The sequence below is a fragment of the Puma concolor genome, chromosome E4 (genome assembly GCF_028749965.1).
Source record: "Puma concolor isolate L17-30 chromosome E4, mPumCon1.1.hap2, whole genome shotgun sequence".
Taxonomy (NCBI): Eukaryota; Metazoa; Chordata; class Mammalia; order Carnivora; family Felidae; genus Puma; species Puma concolor.
The window spans coordinates 64,137,506-64,165,141 of NC_141683.1; the positions used below are offsets into that span (position 1 = coordinate 64,137,506).

Sequence of the window (27,636 nt, forward strand, 5' to 3'; positions counted from 1 at the left end):
AAATCAACCACAACAAAAAGTCTGGAGACAACACAAATAGGCGGAGGTCAGACAACATTCTACTAAACAATGAATGGGCAAACCAAAAAATCAAAGAGAAAATGAAAAATCTCAAATTAACAACCTAACTTTACACCTAAAAAAAGGTAGAAAAAAAGAACAAACCCCAAAGCTAGTAAAAAGAATGAAATAATAATTACTAGAGCAGAAATAAATTAAATAGAGACTATTTCAAACAAACAAACAAACAAACAAAAATGAAAAAGAACCAATTAAGCCAGGAGCTGGTTCTCTGAAACAATCAACAAAATTGATAAACCTTTAGCCAGACACATCCACATAAAAAAAAAAAAAAAAAAAAAAAAAAAAAAGGACTCAAATAAATAAAATCAGAAACAAAGGAGGAGAAATAACAACCAACACCACAGAAATACAGTGGATTATAAAATTATTTTATAAAAAATTATATGCCAACAGGGGCACCTGGGTGGCTCAGTTGATTGAGCATCCAACTCCTGATTTCAGCTCAGGTCAGGATCCCAGGTTTGTGGGATCCATGCTGAGTGCGGAGCCTGCTAGGGATTCTCTCTCTTCTTCTACCCCTCTCCCCTGCTCACGCTCTCGCTCACTCTCTCTCAAAAAAAAAAAAAAAAAAAAAAAAAAAAAAAAAACTTAAAAAAATGATATGCCAACAAATTGGACAACCTAGAACAAATGGATAAATTCCCAGAAACATAATCTTCCAACTGAATCAGGAAAAAATAGAGGATCTGAACTGATCAATTACTGTCATGACATTGAATCAGTAATCAAAATCACAGATGAGTTCTAGCAAACATTTAAAGAAGAATTAATACCTATATTCTAAGCTATTCCAAAAAATAGAAGAAGGAAAACTTCCCAATCCACTCTATGAGGTCAGCATTACCCTGATTACCCTGACACTACCAAAAAAAACCAAAAAAACAACAACAACAAAAAAAAACAAAAAAAATTACAGACCAATATCTCTGATGAAAAGAGATGTGAAAATCCTCAACAAAGTATCAGCAAACCAAATTCAACAGTACATTAAAAAAAAAAAATTCACCACAATCAAGCGGGATTTATTCCAGGGATATTGATTCAGTATTTGCAAATCAGGGGTGCCTGGGTAGCTCAGTCGGTTAAGCGGCTGACTTTGGCTCAGGTCATGATCTCATGGTTTTTGAGTTCAAGCCCGGCATGGGGCTCTGTGCTGCCAGCTCAGAGCCTGGAGCCTGCATCCAATTCTGTGTCTCCCTCTCTCTCTCTCTGCCCCTCCCCCATCTGCACTCTGTCTCTTTCTTGCTCGCTCTTAAAAATAAACATTAAAAAAATTTTAAAAGATTCACAAATCAATCAATGTGATATCTCACATTAATAAGAAAAAGGATCAAAACTTTATGATCATATAAGTAGATACAGAAAAAAGATTTATCAAAATACAACTTCCATTCATGATAGAAACTCTCAACAATAAGTAGGTTTAGAGGGAACATACCTCAACATAATAAAGGCCATATATGAAAAACCACAGCTAACATCATAATGGTGAAGAACTGATAGCCTTTCTTCTGAGATCAGGAATAAGACTAGTATGTCTTACTCTCACCATGTTTAACCAACACAGTACTGGAAGTCCAGCCATAGCAATAAAACAAGAAAAAGAAATAAAAGGCACCCAATCAAGAAGAAAGAAGTAAAACTGTCACTATTTGCAGTGACACAGTACTATATACAGAAAACCTTAAAAACTCCACCAAAAAAACCAATAGAACTGATAGATGAATTCAGTGAAGTTGCAAGATGCAAAATTAACATACAGAAATCTCTTGGATTTGTCTACACTAATAATAAAGTAGTAGAAAGAGAAATTAAGAAAACAATCCCATTAACAATTGCACCAAAAAGAATAAAGATGTAGTTTATGACATCAATAACTTAAAAAGCCTTGAGTAGAGTGGCAGAGGAGCACAGAAGCAGTTTTCGTATGTTACTGAAGTTAAGGTGGTATAAATTCAAATTAGAGTGTTATAATTTTAGGATGTTAAATGTAATCCCCATGGTAACCACACAGAAAATAGCTATAGAATATATAGAGAAGGAAATGAGAAGGGAATTAAAATGTTTCACAAAAATAAAATCAATTAAACATAAAAGAAGTCAGTAATGCAGATAATGTGGGACAAGAAAAGTATAAAGCATAAAGAAAATAGTGACAGAACTCCCCCCTTATAAGTATTTATTTTAATGTAAATGGATTAAACTCTCCAATCAGAAGATAAGAGATGGCAGAATGGATTTAACAACAACAAAATGATCGCTATCTACAGGAGGCTTACTTTAGAGCCAAAGACACAAATATAATGAAACTGAGAGGATGGAATATTTCACACAAAAATAATCAAAAGAGAGCAGGGGTGGTTTTACCATTATCAGACAAAAAAAATTTTTTTAAAGGTTACAAAAGACAAAAAAAAAAAGTTATTAATAAAAGGCTCAATCCATCAAGAAATAACAATTATAAGCATTTATGTACCTAATAATAAGCCCTCAAAATGTATGAAGCAAAAATAGAATTGAAATGAGTAATAGTTCTACAGTAATAGTTGGAGACATCAATACCCTACTCACAATAATGAGAGAGAACAACCAGATGAAAGGTAAGTAAAAAACAGAGGACTTAACATAATAAACCAGCTGGACCTAACAGACACACAGAGAACATTTTACCCAACAACAGATTACACATTCTTTTCAAGTGCACATGGAAAATTCTCCAGGATACACCATATGTTAGGCCACAAATTAAGTCTCAATAGATTTAAAAGATAGATATCATACCCAGTATCTTCTCTAACAGCAGTGGGATGAAGTTTGAAATGAAAAACAGAAGAAATTAGAAAATTTACACATCTGTAGAAATTAAACAGTAGAATCTTAATCCATGGATCAGAGGAGAAATCACAAGGGAAATTAAATGAGAAAATACTGAGAAATGAATGAAAAGAAAAATGTAACACACCAAAATTTATGGGATGCATCACAAGTAGTGCTAAGTGGGAAATTGTAGATTTAGACGCTTACATTTGTAAAGAAGACAGATATCAAATCTTCAATCTAACTTTACAGCTTAAGAACTAAAGCTAAAGCTAGCAGAAGGAAGGAAATAGTAAAGATTAGAAATAAATAACAGAGAATAGAAAAACAGAGAAAAAGCAATGAAAGTAAAAGTTGGTTCTTTGAAAAGATTACAAAAATTGATACAAAGGCATAAAGAATAAAGATATAAAGAATTAGGGGAAAAAAGAAAATACCACTAGTATGCCACAGTAATAAGTACTGTAGACAAGATCCACTGATGGAAGTTAAAATGAGCGGGCAAAAGTTTAAGAAGAAAAAGGACACTTGTATAGTCTCAGAGTATCTCCCCTAAGATAGTTATTAACTACAACGGGAAAAATGGTAATTCTACAGTGGAGAATGCTGGTAGCCAATACTTTAATCAGGTGGTCAGTGTTAATGTCAACAGTAATAAGGCACATGGACATCACTTACTCCTCTCTATGAGGCTCTGTGATTGGCACATCAGGATTCAAACCCCAGGTCTTGTCAGACTCTAAAACATTACACTGCTTAATCATTTTTCTATAAGCAGACATATTCTCTTTCAAGAAATGGATAAAGGGATTTGTTGGCAAACGTATCAAGGGTAGTATACCAATCTGGATATTCTCTCACTTGCGAAATATACCCAGTTCTGTGGAGTTAGTGAGAAAAGTACAATTAATTAGTAAGGGAAGACAGGCTCTAGGTGAGGCTAATGCATAAAAGAAAAAAACAGAATGGAAATGATATTTTTACTGATGCCTCACACACAGTAGATGGAAAGAGTAATAATCATAGCAAATCCTCATAACAACAACAGATTTTCATTTAATACTATTTTAATCTTTATTTTATTTACAGCAAATGCTATTACACGTATTCATTCATTTAATCCTGACAACAACTCTATGAGACAGGCACTATCATTTCCCCCATTTTGCAGATAAGGAAACAAAGGCATAAAAAGTTGAGCAATTTGTTTGGGATCATTTAGTAAGTGGCAGAGCCTACTACACTATACTACCTCCAGGAAGATAGCAGTTTAATGAATAATAAGAGTCAGGCAGTATGCTAAATATCCAAATCCTCAATATTCCTGTCCAGAAATACTTTCTTGTCTTTTAACAAGTAGAATTTTACAAATGAAAAATCCAACGCTTTGTTGGGCTACTCAACATGTACTCAGCACACGTGGCCTCCACCTGGTGACACTCAGTAGTTTCTCTTCCACTGATTCACTGTGATTAAGTGAATACACTACCCTAAAACATTACGAATGTCCCTAAGGGAGCAGTACTCCCCCCAAACTCTTGTTAAAGGCCATTAGGTGGTAAGATACAAAGCTGGGAAGTGAATCCAGGCCTGCATGACTCCAAGGTCAGTGTTCTTTCCAATACCAGACACAGACTTGTGTAACAGTTGAAATTAAAACAAATGTACAAACACAGGGGAGATGAGGAAACTATAAAGCTGACCCCTGCACAACATGGGTTTGAACTGTGCGGGTCCACTTACACGCAGATTGTTTTCAACAAATACAGTACAGTCCTGTGAATGTATTTTCTGTTCCTTAATGATTTTCTTAATAACATTTTCTTTTCTCTAGCTTACTTCATTGTAAGAATACAGTATATAAGACATATGACATACAAAATATGTTAATGAACTGTTCATGATACCATGAAGGCTTTCAGTCAACCATATACTGTTAGTAGTTAACTTCAGTCAAAAGTTAGATGTGGATTTCTGACTGAGCAGGAAGTCATTCTTAACCTCCATCTTGTTCAACGGTCAATGGTGGTTGCAAATAATGGAAAGTTAAAGTAGTCTATAAAGTATGATAATAATATATATTTTAAAAAATTTTTATGTTTATTTGTTTTTGAGAGAACCACAGCATGAGCAGGGGAGGGGCAGAGAGAGAGGGAGACACAGAACTCAAAGTGGGCTCCAGGCTCTGTGATGTCAGAACAAAGCCCAACACGGGGCTCAACCTCACAAACCGTGAGATCATGACCTGAGCTACAGTTGGACGCTTAACCAACTGAGCCACCCAGGAGCCCCTCAATTCAGAACTCTTGAGTGAGGACTAGCATCATTAACATGCTAGTTATCTGTATGGATCTAAGTTACGGAGATGGGGGTTAAGGCCTCCTGAAAGAATTTCAAAGACTGCTATTTCTTTTAGTTTTATGATTCCTATATTTTCAAATCTATTAAAGATGCTCTTCCATTCATCATTATATAAGCTGTATAATATATGGGTACAAGTCATCTGTGTTATCCTAATCACTTTTTTATTTAATAATAGAAAATTCAGAATGTTGGGGAAAAACATTAAAAAGCAACACTAAGTATAATCAGTGATACAGGTCACAAATAGACAGTAAAAACATTCCCCCAAACACACATAAATAAATATTTCTATCTCAAGGAAATAAAATACCTTCAGTATACAACTTCCAGATAATATTATAAACTTTTAAAAATGTTAATGTTATAAATAAATATTGATATACAGATACTACCGCAGCAGTAACCAACAATCTACATTTTGGTTACTTAATGGAATTTCTACACTTTAGTCATGTGTATGCATGAACACACGTATGTGCATACCATACACAAATATTTAGTAATCAACTCTATTAATCAATTACCTTTGCAATAATAACTTCTTTCTTCAGAATCTTCATAGCATAGTATTTTCCACTTGCCTTCTCTCGAACCAAAATAACTTTTCCAAAAGTGCCTTTACCTAGTAGTTTCAAATAGTCAAAATCATTCATTGTCTGAAAAATATAAATTAAAAAAATGTAATATGAAATATTTGATGCAATTCATTTATAAACATATAGGTATATGTTTGTGGTATCTACCCAAAAGTAAATTTTACCAATTTTTAAGCACACTTAAGTGAAGAAGAATCAGACTGGCAATGGCTACCTCACCAACAATCATGGATGCTAGAAATAATTTAAGCAATTCTCAGATACTAAAGGCAGTAACTGTGAACCTCAAATTCCTCAGCTAGCCAAAATATCAGTCAAGTGTAGGAGGAAAGGAAAAATAGAACCATTTTCATTCACTTTCAAGGACTCAAGTTTCTTTTTTTTCTCCTTTTATTGAAGTATAATTAACATAGAGTATTATATTAGTTTCAGTGCACAACATAATGATTCAACAGTTCTATGCACTTCTGAGTGTTCATCAAGCTAAGTGTACTCTTAATCCCCTTCATCTATTTCACCCATCTTTTCCACCTGCCTTCTCTCTGGCAACCACCAATTTGTTCTCGTATTTAAGAGTCTGGTTTTTTTTTTCCTCCTTTGTTTATTCATTTGCTTTATTTCTTAAATTCCACATATAAATGAATTCATATGGTATTTGCCTTTCTCTGACACTTCATTTAGCACACTACTCTCTAGATCCATCCATGTTGTTGCAAATGGCAAGTTTTCATTATTTTTTATGGCTGAGTAGTATTCCATGGTGTACATATACCACATCTTCTTATCCATCTGTCTATCAATGGACACTTGGCCTCTTTCCGTATCTTGGCTATTGTAAAAAATGCTGCAATGAACATAGGGGTGCATCTATCTTTTCAAATAGTGTTTTTGTTTTCTTTGGATAAATACCCAGTAGTGGAATTACTGGATCCTATAATAATTCTATTTTTAATTTTTTGAGAAACTTCCACACTGTTTTCTAAGGACTCAGGTTTTTAAGGACTTGGTAGTGTCACTTTCCCCAAACAACATGATCATCAAAAATGCGCCCCACAAACATTTCCAGATAAATTGGTAAAACATTTCCAGATACATAGCTTCCCTTTTCAGGGAAGCTATCTGAGAATGTACTCAAGCGAAGTAAGGATAGAATCCTAGAAAGTGAAAGATATGTGTATAAGAAATGTTGAAAATAACCTGGATCACAAGGAGAAGAAACCTAAGAAAGTGGCAGTACAAATCTGAGAAAGCAATTCGTGCAATCAGAGCAGAAAGGCAGGGAAGTCTAAGAATGCCTTTAATTAATCTGCCTGTATTCAGTTTCATTTCTCATTCCTAAGGCAGGTGATTCCCAGGATTTTGCCAAGCTGACCTGCTACTTGCTCTTTACAGCCCTCTAGATGCACACTTTTCCTGCTCTATGAGCATTCTTCCACAAACTTCCTTAATTTCGATATTGCTTGTGCACCGATGCCTTCCCCCACCCCCCAGCTTTTTGTTTGTATGGACTTATCTCTTTTTAAAATGCCTTTAGGGGCGCCTGGGTGGCGCGGTCGGTTAAGCGTCCGACTTCAGCCAGGTCACGATCTCGCGGTCCGTGAGTTCGAGCCCCGCGTCAGGCTCTGGGCTGATGGCTCAGAGCCTGGAGCCTGTTTCCGATTCTGTGTCTCCCTCTCTCTCTGCCCCTCCCCCGTTCATGCTCTGTGTCTCTCTGTCCCAAAAATAAATAAACGTTGAAAAAAAAAAATTCTAAAATGCCTTTATTACCATTTTAATGGGCTTTTAAATGGAAGGGGAGATAACTGGGTATGCTCAGTTTATCATCTTAAATTTAAATTCAGTTCAGAGGGTTTTATGAATAACAAGTTCAGAATCTGGATTTTATCCTACAGATGATCAGAAGTTATTGAAGATTTTTATATTTTTTCCTGGTTACCACCCATCTGAAGTAAATGTCAAGAATGTCCCAAATCAGTGATCTCAGCTTCTACATTAAGAAACTGAACAAGAACAAATTAAACTCAAGAGAAATAGAAGGAAATAATGAAGATCAGAGCAGAAATCAATTAAATTTTAAAAAGAAAAAAAAGTAGAGGATCTCAGTGAAACCAAAAGCTGGTTCTTTGAGAAGATCAATAAAAATGACAAACCTCTAGCCAGATTGGCCTGGAAAATAAGAACAAGAGACACAAATTAACCAATGTCAGGAATGAGAGAGAGCTGACATCACTACAGATTCTACAGATACTAAAAGGATCACATGGGAATATTATAAACAGCTATAAGCTGCCAACACTATAAAATTGGCAATATACACGAAATGAAAAAATTTCCTGAAAGCCTCAAACTTTCAAAGCCCACTCAAGAAACAGATACCTTGATAGCCCTATGTTTACTAAGGAAATTGAATTTGTGGTCAAAAACCTCTCCACAAAGAAAATTCTAGGGCTAGATGGTTTCACTGCTGAATTTTATAAACATTTAAGGAAGAAATGATACCAATTCTATGTACACGCCTAAAGAAGAAAGTTGAGAAAAAGGGAATACTTCCCAATTAATTCCATAAGGCCATCATTACCCTGATTATCAAAACCAGACAAAAACATTACAAGAAAGCTATAGACCAATATTCCTCATGTACATGACATGTAAAAATTCTAAGTTTTAGAAACAAATGCCTATATTCCCTTTCAAGTTTATTTGCTGTCTATAATTTTGAAAATTTTTCCAAATGTCAAATTATAATGTCTTAATCATTCAAAAATATCTTTAGCTCAAGGGGCGCCTGGGTGGCTCAGTCAGTTAAGCATCCAACTCTTGTTTTAGGCTCAGGTCATGATGTCATGGTTTGTGAGATCACACCCTGCATCAGGCTATGTGCTGACAGCATCGAGCCTCCTTGGGATTCTCTCTCCCTCTTTGCCCCTACCCTGCTCTCTCTCTCTCTCAAAAAAAAAAAAAAACAAACAAGGGGGGGGGGCACCTGGGTGGCTCAGTCAATTGAGAATCTGACTTCGGCTCAGGTCATGATCTCGCAGTTTGTGAGTTTGAGCCCCGTTTCAGGCTCTCTGCTGACAGCTCAGAGCCTGGAGCCTGCTTCAGATTCTGTGTCTCCCTCTCTCTGCCCCTTCCCTGCTCATGCTCTGTCTCTGTCTCTCAAAAATGAATAAACGTTAAAAAAAGTTAAAAAAAAAAACACTAGTTCAAAAGAAAAGTAGCAAAATGTATCAGGGAAAATAGCAAAGTACATTTATCAATTTAACGAAAAATCAAACATGTGGCACTAAATATACAGAATATAGTTAACAAAGTTCGTGTCATTTGAATAACAGGTAGTATTAAGAAACTGTGTTTTCATTAATAGATTTTTCCAAATCAAGGAGTACTATATGACCGCAAAGCTATCTGTGCTAGGTGGTCTCCAACGATGGCACCAATAAGTCCCCTGACTCCCTATACGCACATTCTTCTCATGAAGAGATAGACTCAACTTTCCCTCTCCCTGGGCCAGCCTTGTGTCCTGCTTTGAACACAGAATATGACCAAAGTGATAACATGCCAGTTCAGGTCCAGCCTTTAAATCTGGCAGCTTGTGTTTTCACCTCCTGGAAAAGTCGTAACTGAAAGCCAGCTTTCATGCCATAAGGAAGTCTAGACTATCTTCTGGGGAAAGGGGCCACGTAGAAAGAACCTGGATGATGAGACACCATATGCTAAGAGATCACATGGAGAAGAACCAAGTATCCAGAAATGTGAGAAAGTCTTTCTCGGATTTTCCAGCCTGGCCAATGTGCTAACACTGAATGCAACTGTTTGGGAGATCCATGGGAGACCCGTAGAACTGCCCACACAAACTGCAAAATCATGAGATATATACTGAAATACACTGTTATTGTTTTAATGTTAAACTTGGGTAGTTTAATTCCATGGCAATAACGAGTTGAGAGCTGTTATTCTCATAACTAGGCTATGATGTTATTTTTTGCTCAAAGCTTCATCTGAGCAGTACCCTCCTCAATTTTTAGCTAAATGCACTGAAAAATCATACTTCCTGCATCCTATTATTAAATATCACATAAATGGAAACTGAATTCTTAGGGATAAAAATCAGAAAAGAGTTTGTAAATTGCCTTATGGCATTTCCAGATGAAAAGCACTATGTAATTATATTGCTACATTCCTTAAGATTGCAATTCTTAGAGAAAAGGAGGTTTAAAGTATAATACTCCTATCTTTATATTTCACAGTTTGACTGCCAACCTTAAAAAAAAGAGAATTTGCATGGAAATTAATATTAGTAAAGGCATTCTATGTGATAAAATCAGAAACAGTTCCATATTTTGACAAAACTTCAGAAAACTTAAAAAGCATCTTTGATACCAAATGCTCACGTTCAGCACGGTACACACAGTAATTATCTAGTCTTTACAAGTGAAATGTAACCTATTACAAAATGTTTTCCTCTTTTCAATGGTGTTAAGGGAAAAATTCAGTAAGATTTTAATAAAAGATGAGAGCGTGGAGACTCTGCAGAAAAGTTAATCCTCTAAAACCCAATCCCCAAAATCCATTAAGCAAATATCGTACATAGTTACACTCTTTTCTTCCACGTCAATGTGGCCGTTTTAGGTTAAGAGATGCATGGGCACACATAACAAATGCTTCATAAGAGTATTCAAATACACACTAGAATATAAGAGAAAGACTAACTGTATACTTCAAAATTCGGGTTAAAGAATATGACTATGTAACTGAAAATGAATACAAGAAACCACTCAGAAGAGAATACAGATGTTTTAACATATTTGGTCCAAGAGAATAATTTCCACAATTGCAATGTTACGAGCTAAACCAAACAAAGCCCCATGGGGCACTAAGCAAAAAGGGGGGGGTGCTCTCAAAAGATCCACCTCTTTGTCCTGCCAACCTCTCCACCACTGATGAGGCCGCTGCTCCCTCTCTGGATAGGCAGTGAGGGATCACATGATTTCTGCAGGTCACACGGAAACTTCTTTTCTTCACTCTGCCTCCACATGCCAGCCATTGCTTTGAGTTAGTGTAGCCAGGCATTAGGTGACACAACTCCAAGAACTGGAGCCAGACTTAACGGGAAGGTAGAACATATTGCTTATACTTTCTACCAACTCAGGAGATGGTAAGTAGCCACCCTCGGAGAGGCCTACACTGGTCACTGAAAAATGAAGCCGAACACGGGGTGCCTGGGTGGATCAGTCGGTGAAGCGTCCGACTCTTGGTTTCACCTCAGGTCATGATCTCGTGGTTTCGTGAGTTCGAGTCCAACATCAGGCTCTGTGCTGGCAGCATGGAGCCTGTTTAGGATTCTCTCTCTTTGCCTCTCTCTCTGCCCTGATCCCACTCACGCTCTGTCTCTAAATAAATATACTTAAAAAAAAAACTGAGCAGAACTTTGACTCTCATTTGGCCTTTTATGCTGTGCCCCTTCACATATCTGACAGGGTCTAGGGAATGGCCACTTGGCAGACCCAGAGTAGGCACTTCTGAGTCCTCCAATCAAATTCTTTTGAAAGACCATCTTTTCGTTTAAACACAGAACCACCAATAAATCTGATTATGAGGCCCTCTGCTTCTTTCCCACCACCCAGTATCTTTCCCTAAGGGACTCTTCACCTCAGGTGGCAGGTTTTGGGCAATACTCTGCCACTAAGAGAAGTGACCATCTGTCTGCTTGAGACAAGAGTAAATAGTCGTGACAATTCTCAGCAGAGCTACCACAATTAGTAGCTAGTCTCTTCATCCTGTCACTCGTTTTTCAAAAAGCGAACGACGAAGAAAACAGACACGGTAAACTATGAGAAAGGTGTTCTTATTTCAGAATATCTGTGTTTACAGTTTGAAATGAAAAATCATCTGAACTTCTACCATTCTTTTTATGATACTGGAGCCACGTAAAGGATGTAGTTTTAGGGAACTAGGGAAGTGACAGTACTATTTAATCCTTTTTAACCAAATTGTTAGAAACATCACAGAATAGTGGTGCACAGGTTCTATCTTTTTTTACACTCTTTGTTACTTAAAACAGTTTCATACTATTTCATTTAAGATGAAATTAAATAAAAAAGAACAATGGAAATCAGATATAGGTCAAATAAGTCAATGGATCCCCCCATTTTCAAAATACTTTTGACTGTATCAATTTTGAATTTTGGAGACCCAGTTTCAGTGAGAGTTTTCTTAGAGAATCTGCTTTAAAAACCTTACTTTTGGGGCACCTGGGTGGCTCAGTCGGTTAAGCTTCCAACTTCGGCTCAGGTCACGGTTCGTGGGTTTGAGCCCCACGATGGGCTCTGTGCTGACAGGTCCGAGCCTGAAGCCTGCTTTGGAGTCTGTCTCCCTCTCTCTCTCTCTCTCTCTCTGCCCCTCCCCAGTTTGCATTCTCTCTCTCTCAAAAATAAATACACATTGAAAAAAAATTTTAAACCTCACTTTCTACCACTATTTTGTAATTTTAAAATTCTACTGATTTTCCCAAGAGTTCACCGTATAAAATGAAATTAACTAATACTGAAACACTGAGTAAGTGCAACAGCTTGACATAATATTTTGAGAAACTGACTACAATTGTAAGGGAGAATATCTAATTTTGTTCTCTAATATAATTTGGTCATGTAATGAGTATAAATAATTATAGTGATTATAAAGGCTCAAGATGTATCAATCAATAAGTTGCACACTGAAGTTATACAGTATAGAATTGAAAGTCCTTACATGCTTGAAAAAGATATTTAATTTATCTCAATGTCAGATGAATCACTGTAAAATGGGGGTAATAATAGTACCTACCTCATACGATATTTGTGAGGATTAAATGAGATAATACATATAAAAGTACTTCTGAGAGCATAGCACAAAATATACTTCTAATAAACATTTACAAGTGATAATTAGTGAAGGTGATGAATTCTAAGATAATCTGCACTTGTAACAGCAAAATGAGAAAACTGCATTGTGCTTTTATGATGATTTATAAACAGCCTTACCAGAAAAAAAAACCTCCATACTTTTCCATTTTTACATCTTTGAAAACATTTGTCTCTCTTCATTCAAAATTCTCTGGTTAAGTTTCCATATTCATTTCCAAATTCTCTCATCCATCAGTAACAGTATTTCTCGTTAGGGTGTTATAAACTCCCCACTTTCAACCAGGAACTGCCCCAACAGCAGCTTTTTAGTAACATGGGTTGTTAAGCAGAGTTTTAGCAATTCTACAGACTTAGAGTATAGCTAGTATCATCTGGGGTAGTTTATAATTCAAAGGATGAGATTAACTGGGATCTGATTTTAAATTTATGAGCACAGTCAAATTTTACATTCATCACGTACATGTGCACATAGATGTGCAGAAGCAGCTTTCTTCTCTCTGAGTAGGTGAGGAAAACTACATTGTGGGGTGTTTTTGTTTTTGTTTTTTGCAATGACTGAAGAACCAGGTAGGCGTTAAGTTGATAAAAGAAAAGAGGGATTCACTTCAACTAACAAAAAGAGTGTAAGTCTTCAATGAAGACACCACTTTTAGCCAAGATCAAGCATAGAATATTACTGTAATTAGAACAGAAATTTCAGGGGCACCTGGTGCCTCAGTGGGTTAAGTTTCTGACTCTTGATTTTGGCTCAGGTCATCTTCTCACAGTCCCGTGTTGGGCTCTGCACTGACAGCGTGGAGCCTGCATGGGAATCTCTCTCTCCCTCTATCTCTGCCCCTCTCCTGCTTGCACTCTCTCAAAATCAATACAATAAACTTAAAAACAAACAAACAAACAAACAGAAATTTCAGAAAAGGAGAGAATAATTAATGAGCCATAGGTTGTGACAGTGTAACTGCATCAAGTTCACACGTGTAGCAGGTGGGAAAAGGAGGATTTGAACTCAAGCAGTCTAACGCCAAGAGTTCTTCATCATTATGCTAATAGCAAATTACATGGGTAATTACATCAAAAATTAGTGTTCTCCTACATCAAGATGAAATTTACAATTTATTATAACAAATATATTCTAACACGACAAATGGCACGTTCATTTACTTTGAACACTGAGACCTTTAGATTAATCCTAAAATACCATTTTCACACAAGGAAGTTGCTTTTCAATTTTCTGTAGCAATGAAAAACATAATTTATAATTTCCATCAATCTCTAAATTGGCATTTATTAATCTGGAGCACTCAGGGAAGGAAAGTCTGTTTCCCTCACTGGCTCAGGAGCAGCCATTAAAATAAAAACTATTATTTCCAAGACTATTTGTGTTCCCGCTGATACTCATAAGGCTGGGGCTTCAGGTAGGAAGCACACTACAACCGTTTCCGCTTCTGCTCTCAGAGCGTACAAAATAAATACCACATGGAACAGGACCCAATCATTAGGGAAAACATTATTTCCAAGTTCTAAAATGGTATTAAAAACAATAAGAGGAAAATGCAAATTATAAACCAGCATGATGGCACTTCAGTCAACAACGACCTGAGAAGCCCTATCAGCAGTCAGTGCGAAGTGCTGAACCACGACAATGACGTTTAAATTACTTGGTTTTAAACAATGACAGGTATTTCAGATTTACCTGGATAAACACCACCCTCACCCATATAGTTGTACCGGCCAACACGTTTTACAAATGGCAATTTTTAGTGTGTTCCTTCCACACGCGTAAGTGCCGTGCCTGAGTAGGGGAATAAGATACTATTTTCTACCTTTCTTTTATGATGGGTTGTGGAAGCGTCCATCTCTTCCTCCCCTATGTTATCAATTTGTGAAGTTGGACTACAATTCATTCTCTCCTCTTCTTGTCTCTGAAGTCTGTCTGCTACAGCCTGAATAGCTTCTGTCCACTCTTCCCTATAAAAACAAGTACAATTTCCCATTAATGAAGAAGGGTAAATGAATCAAATATGTCCCTTTTGTAAAATATGACATTAACACAAATAAAGTCTACTCCAGGATAATACCCCCACATACACATAAACATATCTTCTCACCCTTACTCAAAGGTGAAATTAATCCCCAAAGCATTTAACATTATAGACCTTAGGGTTGGTTGTAGGAGCGTTTATTTAAATGTATATTTTCAAAAAAAGGAAAGAACTATAAGAAAATTTAGTTAAAATTCTTTAAAAGTACAATTAAATTTTATTGCCTATAAACATCTTTCCATAAGGTAAATTGACCCCCAAAAGCTTGCTGCACCTTGAAAAACTTTTTTGTCTAGCTACTGTTTAGTTCATCATTGAAATAGTCAAGATCTTTACCGTCGTTCAATATAAGTTCTAAGAAAAGGTTTTCAAAGCCAAAGCCTTCAACTGTTCCCAAATCACAGAGAAGTTTTTTTTTTTTTTTTTTTTTTTTTAAATAGCCATAGTTCATAGGTAAGACAGTAAGTCTCAGGAGCTCTAATTGACAGCTGTGTTATCAGATCAAGAATCATGTCTTTCCATATAAGTTTTTAAAGCAGTGTGTCAGTTTCTTAAAACAAAGTCTATGAGAATTTTGAGTCAAACTGTCTTAAATCTATGGACCAATTCCGGGGAAATTACTATCTCAAAAAATTAAATTTTCCAATCCATAAGCATGGTGTATTTCTAGGTTTATTTAGCTCTTTAATTTCCCAATGCAATCTGTGACTTTGTGTGAAAAGGTCTTGCATATTTTAAATTGAATTCCTTCCGAAGTGCTCTATTTTTAACAATATATTAGTTTTCATTGAAATATATTTGACATACGGTATTATATTAGTTTTAGGTGTACAACATAGCTATTCAACGCTTACATGCAATATGAAATGCTCACCACGTAAGTGTAATTACCATCTGTCACCACACAAAGTTATTACAGTACTACTGGTTATATCTGCTATGCCTTATTTTACATCCCCGTGACTTATTTTATAACTGGAAGTTCGCATTTCTTAAACCCCTTCACCTATTTTGCCCATTATCCCATAGCTTTCCCTTCTGGCAACCACCAGTTTGTTTTCTGTATTTATGAGTCTGTTTGTGGTTTTATATGTTCATTTGTTTTGGTTTTTAGAATCCACATATAAGTGAAAGTACATGGTACTTGTCTTTCTCTGACTTATTTCACTTAGCATAATACCCTCTATGTTCATTCATGTCACAAATGGCAAGATTTCATTCATTTTTATGGATGAAGAGAAATATATCACATCTTCTTTATCCATTCATCTATGGACGGACACTTAGATTGCTTCCATACCTTGGTTACTGTAAATGCTGCATAAACACTGGGACATATATTCAATCTTATTGAATTAGTGTTTTCATTTTCTTTGGGCAAATACCCAGAAGAATTACTGCATCATATGGTATTTCTATTTTTAATTTTTATAGGAACCTTCATACTATTTTCCATAGTGACTGCACCACATTACATTCCCACCAACAGTGCATGAGTGTTCCCTTTTCTCCACATCTTCACCAACACCTGATATTTCTTCTGATACTAACCATCTGACAGGTTATATCTCATTGAGGTGGTATCTCATTGTGGTTTTAATTTGCATTTCCCTGATTATCAGTGATATTTAGCATCATTTCATGTGTCTGTTGGCCATTTGTATGTCTTCTTTGGAAAAATGTCTATTTAAGCCCTTTGCCTATTTTTTATTGCCCCAAATTATTATTTTTTTTTTTTTTGGCTTTGAGATGTGTGCGTTCTTTATATATCTTGGATATTAACCCTTTATCAGATATCTCATTTGTAAATATCCTCTCTGATCCAGTAGGTTGCCTTTTCATTTTGTTGATTATTTCCTTTACAAAAGCATGTTAGTTTGATGCAGTCATAATTGTTTATTTTTGATTTTGTTGCCCTTGCCTTAGAAAACAGATTAAAAAAAAATACTGCTAGAACCACTATCCAAACGTTTACTACTTATGTTTTCTTTTAAGGGCTTTATAATTTCAGGTCTTATATTTAGATATTTATTCCAGTTTATTTTTGCATATGATGTAAAAAAAAAAAAGTGGTCCAGTTTCATTCTTTTGCATGTAGCTTTCCAGTTTTCCCAGCAACATTTACTGAAGAAACTGTCTTTCCCCACTGTATACTCTAGCATATTTTGTCATAGATAAAATGACAGAATAAGTGTGGGTTTATTTCTGGGCTGTCTGTTCTATTCCATCCATCGATCAATGGGTCTATTTTGTTGCCACTCCCAAACTGTTTTCCTTATCATAGCTTTCTAGCATAACTTGAAATACAATTTTGTGATACCTCTAGCTTTGTCCTTCTTTCTCAAGAACGCTTTGGCTATTCAGGGTCTTTTGTATTGCCATACAAATTTCAGCATTATTGTTTCAGTTCTGTGAAAAGATTATCTGTAGATTGCTTTGGGTAGTATAAACATTTTAATAATATTAATTTTTCCAATCCATGAACATGGCATATCTTTCTAATTATTCGTGTCACCTTCAACTTCTTTCACCAGTATCTTACAGTTTTCAGAGTGCAGGTTTTCACCTCCTAGGTTAAAGTTATTCTTTTTGAATTAATTGTAAATGGGATTCTTTTCTTTTAACATTTATTGATTTTTGAGTGACAGAGACAGAGTATGAGCGGGGGAGGGGGAAAGAGTGAGAGGGAGACACAGAATTCAAAGCAGGCTCCAGGCTCTGAGCTGTCAGCACAGAGCCCGATGTGGGGCTTGAACTCATGAACCATGAGATCATGACCTGAGCCGAAGTCGGACACTTAACTGACTGAGCCACCCAGGCACCTCAAATGGGATTACTTTCTCTTTTTGATAGTTTCTTATAAGTGCATAAAAATGCAAGAGATTTCTGTATATTAATTTTGTATCCTGCAACTTTACTGAATTCATTTATTAGTTCTTATAGTTTTCTTGGTAGAGTTTTAGGGTTTTCTATATCTATAATATCATTCACCTACAAACAATGAGTTTTACTTCTTCCTTGCCAACTTAGATGCCTTTTTCCCCCCCTTGTCTGACTACTGGAGCTAACACTTCCAGCATAATGTTGATTAAAAGTTGTGAGACCAGACATCCTGGTCTTGCCCCTGATGTTAAAGTAAACGCTTTCAAATTTTCACCATCAAGTATGATGTTAGCTGTGGGTCTGTCATATACAGACTTTAATATGTTGAGGTACAGGGGCGCCTGGGTGGCGCAGTCGGTTAGGCGTCCGACTTCAGCCAGGTCACGATCTCGCGGTCCGTGAGTTCGAGCCCCGCGTCAGGCTCTGGGCTGATGGCTCAGAGCCTGGAGCCTGTTTCCGATTCTGTGTCTCCCTCTCTCTCTGCCCCTCCCCCGTTCATGCTCTGTCTCTCTCTGTCCCAAAAATAAATAAACGTTGAAAAAAAAAATTAAAAAAAAAAAAATATGTTGAGGTACAATCCCTCTATGCCCACTTTGTTGAGTGTAAATGGAGTTGTATTTTATCAAATGCTTTTTCTGCATCTATGGAGATGATCAGAAGATTTTTATCCTGCATTTTGTTAAGGTGCTGTATCACACTGACTGATCTGTGGATACAAAATCATCCTTGAACCCCTGGAATAAATCCTACTTGACCACAGGGAATGATCCTTTTAATGTATTTTGAATGTGGTGTGCTAAAACTTTGTGACAATTTTGTGTTTATGTTCATCAGAGATATTGGCCTATAATTTTCTTTTTGTCGTGTATTTGTCTGGTTTTGGAATCACAGTATTGTGGCCTCGTAGAATGAATTTGTAAGCAATCTTACTCTTCATTTGTTTGGAATAGTTTGAAAAGAACAGGTATTAACTCTTCTTTAAATGTTTGATAGAATTTACCTGTGAAGCCATCTGGTCCTGGACTTCTGCTTGTTGGGAGTTTCTTGATTACTGATTCAATTCTATTACTACTAATTAGTCTGTTAAGATTTTCTACTCTTCCTGTGTCAGTCTTGGAAGAGTCTCTGTTTCTAGGAATTTATCCATTTCTTCTAGGCTGCCCAATTTGTTGGCACATAATTTTTCATAGTAGTTGCTTTTAATTCTATTTCTGTGCTGCTGGCTGTGACTTCTGTTTCATTTCTGATTTTATTTGAGTCCGGTCTTTCTTTTTTTTTTTTTTCCTTTTTAAAGTCTGACTAAAGGTTTATCAATTTTGTTTTGCTTTTCAACAAACCAGCTCTTAGTTTCACTGAATCTTTTCTATTGTTTTTTAAGTCCCTATTTTATTTATTTCCACCCTGGTATTTATTTCCTTCCCTCTATTAACATTGGGCTTTGTTGGTTCTTCTTTTTCTAGTTCCTTTAGGAGTAAGGTTAGATTGCTTATTTGAGATTTTTCTTATTTCTGGTTGTTGTTTTTAGGGAGGCCTGTATCATTGTAAACTTGCCTCTTATAACTGCCTTTGCTGGACAGCAAAACTTTTGAATTGCTGTGTTTCATTTTCATCCACTTTTTTTATTTCCTCTGTGATTTCTTCAAAGACCCATTGGTTGTTTAGTAGCATGTTGTTTAGACTCCACATGTTTCTGTTTTTTTTCCAGCTTTTTTCTTATAATTGATTTCTAGCTTCATATTGTTATGGTTGGGAAAGATGTTTAATATGATTTCAATCTTAAATGTATTAAAACTTGTTTTGTGGCTTAATATGTGATCTGTCCTGGAGAATGTTCCATGTGCACTTGAAAAGGATGGGTCTTCTGTTGTTTTTGGATGGAATGTTCTGTATATATGTTAGGTCCATCTGGTCTAATGTGCCATTCAAGCCACTGTTTCCTTCCTTATTGATTTTTTTTTTTTTCTGGGTAATTTATCCACTGATGCAAGTTGGGTGTCAAAATAACCTATTATTATATTACTGTCAATTTCTCCATTTATGTCTGTTAATTTGCTTAATATATTGATGCTTCTATGTTGGGTGCATAGAAATTTACAACTACTATATCCTCTTGTTGGATTGATCCCTTTATCATTATGTAATGCCCATCTATGCCTCTTGTTAAAGTCTTTGTTTTAGCCTATTTTGTCTGATAGGAGTATTGTTACCTACCCCAGCTTTTTTTTTCCCACTTCCATTTGCAAAGCATACATTTTCCAGCCCTTCACTTTCAGTCTGTAAATGTCTTAAGGTCTGAAGTGAGTCTTTTGTAGACAACATTTGGATGGGTCTTTTGTTTCTTCCCCATTCAGTCACCCTTTATCTTTTGACTGGAACATTGAGTCCGCTTACGTGAAAAGTAATTATTGATAGGTATGTACTTATTGTCATCTGTTGGCCTATAACAACTGGCATATATAACCGTTTTCTGGTTGTTTTGAAGTTTTTCTTGGCTCCTTTCTTCTTCTTTTGCTCTCTTCCCTTATGATTTTATGGACTTCCTTTAGTGCTACGCTTGCATTCCTTTCTCTTTAGGTTTTGTGTATCTATTATAGGTTTTTGATTTGTGGTTCATATGAGGTTGATAATATAATAATACTTTGCAGTCTCCTTTAAGCTGATGTTCGATTAACTTTAACACATTCTAAAAGCACCACAGGTTTACTACAACTCTCCACATTTTATGTATTTGACTTCGTATCTTACATCTTTTATTTTGTGTATCCATTAATTATTGTAGATGTAACTGGTTTTACTACTTTCATCTCTTAATCTTCATACTAACTTCATTTTTTTTAATTTTTTACGTTTATTCATTTTTGAGAGACAGAGACAGAGGGCAAGTGGGGGAGGGGCAGAAAGTGAGGGAGACAAAGAATCTGAAGCAGACTCCAGGCTCTGAGCTGTCCGCACAGAGCCCGACGTGGGGTTCGAACTCACGGACTGTGAGATCATGACCTGAGCTGAAGTCGGACGCTTTACCGACTGAGCCACCCAGGTGCCCCAATGCTAACTTTATATGTGATTGATCTACTACCTTTACCATGTTTGCTTTCACCAGTAAAATTTTCCTTTAATCATTTTCTTAGTTCTCATTATCATCTTTCTTTTCTTCTGAAAAAGTCCCTTTAACATTTCTTACAGGGCCAGTTCAGTTGTGATGAACTCTACTTTCATTTGCCTGGGAAACTCTTTATCTTTCCTTCCACTGTGAATGATAACCTTGCTGGGTATTCTTGGTTGTAGGTTTCTTTCTTTCATCACTTAGATTGTTATCATGCCACTCCCTTCTGGCCTGCAAAGTTTCTGCTGAAAAATCAGCTGACAGTCTTACGGCATTTCCTTTTTATATAGCTTGTTGCTTTTCTCTTTGCTGCTTTTTAAGGTTTATTTTTTTATATCTCACTTTTGACATTTTAATTGCTATGTGTCTTGGTGTGGATCTCTTTGGGTTTATCTTGTTCAGGACCCTCTGAGCTTCCTGGACTTAGCAGTCTGTTTCCTTCTCTAGGTTAGGGAAGTTTTCAACTATGACTTCTTCAAAGTAGTTCCCCCCCCCACCTTTTTCTTTTTTCTTTTTTGAGAAGCCTATAATGCAAATGTTACTAAGTTTGATGTTGCCCCAGAGGTTCCTAACCTATGTTCATATTTAAAAAAATTTTTTTATGTTTATTTTTGAGAGAGAGAGAATGTGTGTGTGTGCAAGTGGGGGGAGGGGTAGAGAGAGGGAGACACAGAATATAAAACAGGTTCCTGTCTCCAAGCTGTCAGCACAGAGCCCGACGCAGGGCTCGAACTCATGAACCATGAGATCATGACCTGAGCCGAAGTCGGACGCTTAACCAACTGAGCCCCCAAGTGCCCCCCTACGTTCATGTTTTTAGATTCTTTTTACTTTTTGCTGTCCAGCTTGGGTGTCTTCCACAATGCTGTCTTTCAGAGTAGACTGAAATCAGACTGCTGCTGATTCCCTCTGAGGGATTCCTGCTGGGTGTGGAGGGGCAGGAGTGGCTTTGGAGGGGTACCTGACAGAGCAGGTCCACAGGGCAGGTGCTACAGTGCTAGCGAGGTAGAAGGAGAGGATCAGAACTGGTGCCTGCCAGCATAGACCAACTATACTGAAAGAGGTCAGAAAAATGGCACCTACCAGTTCTTCCATTCCCAGAGAATATTCCTACAGATCCCTCAGCCTCCAGCAAAACACTACAATTGGTCAATAAATCTCCTTCATGTATAGCCCAGAAGCTTTCAAACTACTGCCTCTGAACTGGGTCTCAGAGCAAGTGATACTGTGCACCCTTTAAGGACAGTGTCTGTTTATCTATAGTCCTCCAACTTTCCTGGAGTTAAGACCCATTAATTTTCAAAGCTCTTGAGTTAAGCCCCACTGATTTTCAACGCCAGAGGCTATGGACGCTTGCCTTCCCAGTGCAAATCCTCAGGGCTTGGGGTGTCTAATCTATGTCCTCCCAGAGGGCCTCAGCACCTTGATAGCCCTCCTGCTTGTGGGTCAGTGTGTCTGGGGTTTGGTTCCCAACTTTGTCTCCATAACTCCTACTCTTTTCTAGGTGGTTTTTAAAATACAGCTCTAGCCGTGAAGAGCTGCCCTGCTAGTCTTCAGGTTTTTCTCAAAGTGAGTTGTACTACACGTAACTGCAACACTGGTGTGTCCGTGAGAAGAGGTGTTCTCAGGATATCCCTACTGTGCCATCTTCCTTAAATGAAATCGGTTGAATTGTTTTCTTAGGATGTTTCTCTCTTTGGCAACATTCTTCACTTTCTTCAGACCTCTTGTGAGTTACCTAATCTTCATGCTATTGTGGAGGGTTTTTTTTTAAAGTTTAATTTTCTAATTTTTCTTGGTAGCACTTACAAATAAAGTTGGTTTTTGTATGTTGACCTTGTACCCTGAAACCTTACTAAGTTGATGTTATCAGTTCTAATATCTTTTATTTTTCTGGATTTTTTATACATGTGAACATGTCTACAAATAAGGACAGTTTTACTTCTTCCTTTCCAATCTATTTGCCTTTTACTTATTCTTCTTGCCTTATAATACTCTGTATCAGACCATCATTACAATGTTAAATAAAAGTGGTGAGAGAAGACATTCTTTTTTTTTTTTTAATGTTCATTCATTTTTGAGAGACAGAGACAGAGCATGAGCGGAGGAGGAACAGAGAGAATGGGAGACACAGAATCTGAAGCAGGCTCCAGGCTCTGAGCTGTCAGCACAGAGCCTGATGTGGGGCTCGAACTCACTGACCACAAGGCAGGACCTGAGCTCAAGTCCAATGTCCAACCGACTGAGCCACCCAGGTGCCCCAAGAGAAGACATTCTTAATGTGCGCCTGATCTTAGAGAGAAAGCAATGAAGCTTTTACCTTTGAGTATTATATAAGCTTTTGGTAGATAGATAAGGTTTTGATAGATAGCCTTAATGAGGTTGAGTAAGTTCCCTTCTATTCCTTGTCAGACAGCTGAGTGTTTTGGTTATAAAAGGATATTGAATTTTGGCAAATACTTTTTCTATATCATGTAGTTTTTCTACTTTATCTTACTAATATAGTGAATTTAGTTGAATGCCTTCAGAAAATGCAACTGAGCTCTTGGATAAACTCTATTTGGCCACGATGTATTACTCTTTTTCTATATTTTTTGAATTTGACTTATCAAAAATTTGTTAAGAAATTTTGCGTTGATGTTCACAGGTATATTAGACTATAGTTCTACCTTCTTATGATGCCTTTGCCTGGTTTTTGAAATAAGGGTGACCTTACAAAATAAGTTGGAAAATGGTCCCTTCTCCACTATTTTCGGAAATAGATTGTGTAGGACTGGTAATAAATATTTCTTTAAATGTTTGATAGAACTCACCAGGGGACCATCTGGACTTGGGAGTTTTCTTTGAGGTAAGGATTTTAAGTTATTACCTCAATTCTGTTCATGGATATTGGCTATTCAGGTTTTCTAATGTTTTCTTGGATTGATATTGGTAATTTGTGTCTTCCTTCTCTCTTTTTTTTTTTTAAGCAATTTTCCAAGATGTTTCTAATTCTTTGGTTTATTGATTTTTATTTTTGTTTTCTATTTCATTGATTTCTGACCTCTACTGTTTCCTCCTTGATGTTTATTTTGGGTTTATTTTTCTAGTTGCCTAGAAAGGAAGCTTAGGTTATTGGCTTAACTTTGTTCTTTCCAAATATAGGCATTTAATGGTTATAAATTTCCCTCTAAGCACTCACTTAGCTACATCCCACAAATTTGTATATGCTTTGCTTTCACAGTTATTCATCTAAAAACAATTTTCTGGGGCTCCTGGGTGGCTCAATCGGTTTAGTGTCTGACTTTGGCTCAGGTCTTGATCTCACCATTCATGAATTCAAGCCCCGCATCAGGTTCTGTGCGACAGCTCAGAGCCTGGAGCCTGCCTCAGATTCTGTGTCTCCCTTTCTCTTGGCTCCTCCCCTGCTTGCACTCTCTCTTTCTCTCTCTCTCTCTCAAAAATAAATAAACATAAAAAATAAAAAATAAATAAAACAAAACAAAAAACCCCCACACGTTTCTAATGGCTCCTATGAATTTTGTTTTTGACCCAATGATTTTTAAGAGGTATAATCCATTTTCAACTTAGCTACATCTTTTTTTTAAAGTTTATTTATTTTGACGGGGCACCTGGGTGGCTCAGTCAGTTGGGTGTCTGACTTCGGCTCAGGTCATGATCTCACAGCTCGTGAGTTCGAGCCCCATGTCGGGCTCTGCGCTGACAGCTTGGAGCCTGGAGCCTGCTTTGGATTCTGTGTCTCCCTCTCACTCTGCCCCTAAGCCACTTGCATTCTGGCTCTGTCTCTCTCAAAATAAATAAACTTAAAAGATTTTTTTTTAATGTTTATTTATTTTGAGAGAGAGGGAGAGCACACATGCATTGGCAGAGAGAGAGGAAAAGAGAGAGAATCCCAAGCAGGCTCCACACCGTTAGCGCAAAGTCTGACATGGGGCTTGAACCTATGAACTGTGAGATCATGACCAGAGCTGAAATCAAGAATCAGATACTCAACCGACTGAATCACCCAGGTGCCCTTATTTTCAACGTAGCTCTTCTTTATACTTAAAGTTTACTTCTTATAGATAGTACATAAGTGGTCCTCATATTTTTAATTCTGAAACTCTCTGCCTTTAACTACTGTGTTTAACCCATTGATATTTAATGCAATTATTTATATGATTACACGCAGTCTACCATTTTACTTTTTTTTTACACTTCTCCTTTCTTTTTCCCCTGTCTGTTTTTGTTTCATTAAATTTTTTCACAATTCTATTTCAATTTTCCCGTTGGCTTTTCAGCCATTTTTTAAATATTATTTTTATATATAGCATTAACTTTACACGGTCAACCTACATAATATACTCTGGATTAATTTTTTATGATGCTATTTCTCCTCATATTAGCATTGTAGTCATCAGATGCTTGCTTTCCTTTTGGCAATTATTCTTGAAATTATAACATTCATCCTCAACTTAGCAAAATCTAATATAACATGTCCACACTACTAAGTCTTCTTAGAAAATGCAGTGACATCATAAGACATTAACCCCATTTTCCCCTCAACCTCAATTTGTATGTTTTTACTTCAGATTTTTTATTCTTTATACAATTAAACCACAAAATATTATTATTCATAAGATCAATATTCATTTGGTTTTATCAATTTATTTACCATTTTGTTTTTCATTCCTTTCTGTATCTCTTCTCCCATCCAGGATTATTTTTATTGTGTGTGAAGAATACCCTATTAGTATTTCCTTTTCTGCAAGTCTGCTGGTGAGAAATTGTATCAATTCTTGACTGAACTTACTAAAATATTTAACTGAAACATTTCCATCTTACTTTCATTCTTGGAACATATTTTTGCTCATTACCACTTATTTTCATTTAGCACTTTGAGAATATCGTTCCATTATCTCCAATTATCATTCTATCCCATATATTCCAGGTCAAGTATTTCTACTTCTATCACCTTTTAGTCTAACTGATGCTCCTTTGAAGACAAATTATCCTTTTTCTCTATCTGCTTTGAGGATTTTCTCATTGTCTTTGTTTTTAAAAGTCTAATGGGACTAAGTGGGTTTTCTCTGTTTTTGTTCCTGCATGGGCTTTATAGAACTTCTTCAATATGTGGTTTGGTATCTTTAGCCATTTTAGAAATTTTTCAGCAACTATCTCTTCAAATACTTTGTGCCCCATTCTTACTCTTTTTCGAGACTCTAATTACGTAAACGTTAATACCTTCTCACTGCATTCCTTTTGCCTTACATTCCACTCTGACTTATTTTTATTCTCTATCCTTATCACTTCATGTTTCATTCTGGATATTCTGTTATAACCTAGGTATGAGTTCCTAATTTTCCCTAACGTTAGGCCTAATCCACTGCTGAAACCATCTACCAGCACAAAGAATTTTAAATATCTTATTTTTCAATTTTAGAATTCCCATTTTATTCTTTTTTATAACTTCTAGCTCTCTGAATTTCCCAGCCTTAACTTTTATTTCCTTGAAAATACTAATACAGAGTTCTTTTAATTTCTGTCTGATAACTCCATTATCTAGAGTGCTTATGAATCTGATTCAGTTGTCTGTTTTGTCTCTGTGGTTTGTGAATCTTTGAATCCTTGTTTATTTTTTTAATGCATATCGAACAACGTACATTAAAATTGTAAATAGTTTAAGATTAGTTATATTTGCTTTTAACAGGCTCCTAGGATACTAGCAAAAGTGGATCATGTTAACCAAATTTAAGACCTGAAATAATTTAAAGCTAGATTTCAGTCTTTAAAAGATAAGTTTAAATCCAGTTTATCCTTTCTTCTTAGTGCCAACCTAAAAGGTATTGATGTACCATGACCCCTCTTTGGTAGGCCCTGGATTCCAGAATGTGACTCCTAGATCTGACAGCTACTCCACATGTTAACAAATCAGACAGTTCTAGAATTGGCAGGGACCCCTGGTAAAACAGTGGGCTCATCTCTCTAGGTTTCACTCTTCCATAAAGTTTTGATCCCATAATTCTTCACAGCCAAACTGGCTCTTGTATGCCTTTTTTTGTTTGTTTTAAACCATTTTGTCCACCTTTTCTAGGAGTTCTTAGGTGGACTATTGACCTAAATTACCTTATTCACCATAACTAAAATATATATGTATGCTCTGCAAAACAGTATTGGGTCCAAATATCACACTAATGAAAGAAAGCACGCAATCTTCTTATTACTAAGTAATGCCAGGAAATGTACTTAATTTGGGAAACAGAATGCAGACCCCAGTGAAGCAAGTACACTTATCTTTTTAATTTAATTTAAAAGAATATACTACTTATATGAAAACTAATTTTCACAAGCTGCTTATTTACTTAAAAATAAACATTTAATTAAAACATCTAATACATGTATGTGACTAAAGCCATGGTGTAATATTAACTTAGGGTCATGGGGAAACCTTGGCATTGTGAAGAAGTATAACAAAGCATTATAGGTAAAATGATAACAAGTATGCACTAAGAACAGTGGTATTCTAAGGCAAACAATGTTAAGTTTTGAGTGGGGACAGAGGAGAGGAGTGATTTGTAAGCAGAGATGTACAAGATGAGCTGGTACAGAAAGAAACAAGCAAGGGAAGGTATTTCTGACACAGGGGCAAAAGAGCGAGGAAGAGCCATAGGCAATGTGAGAGTCCACTATGGAATCAGTAGTTGGGAAACTATAAGTATAGCTCACCACAGCTGAAACACGTGCGCACATAAACATGTGGGCATGAGTGCAATAGGGCCATCATGGTGATAAAGAAAGTGATTAGCTCTAAGAAAGGAAAATAGCCTGGGTCTGTAAAGTGGATGTTCCAGTATGACAAAATAAACTAT

At 36.4% G+C, this 27,636-nt stretch overlaps 1 protein-coding gene across 5 annotated transcripts in view; it reads right to left on the minus strand.

Moving 5' to 3' along the window:
- Positions 1 to 27,636, minus strand: part of AKT3 (AKT serine/threonine kinase 3) — a 309,160-nt gene that overhangs the window by 115,757 nt on the left and 165,767 nt on the right. For all 5 annotated transcript variants that reach the window (XM_086694762.1, XM_086694759.1, XM_086694760.1 and 2 more), the window contains 2 exons: positions 14,584 to 14,728; positions 5,790 to 5,921 (listed from right to left, as the gene is read on the minus strand). In XM_086694762.1, coding sequence (XP_086550888.1) covers positions 5,790 to 5,921; positions 14,584 to 14,728 — 277 coding nt within the window. The remainder of the gene's footprint in view (positions 1 to 5,789; positions 5,922 to 14,583; positions 14,729 to 27,636) is intronic.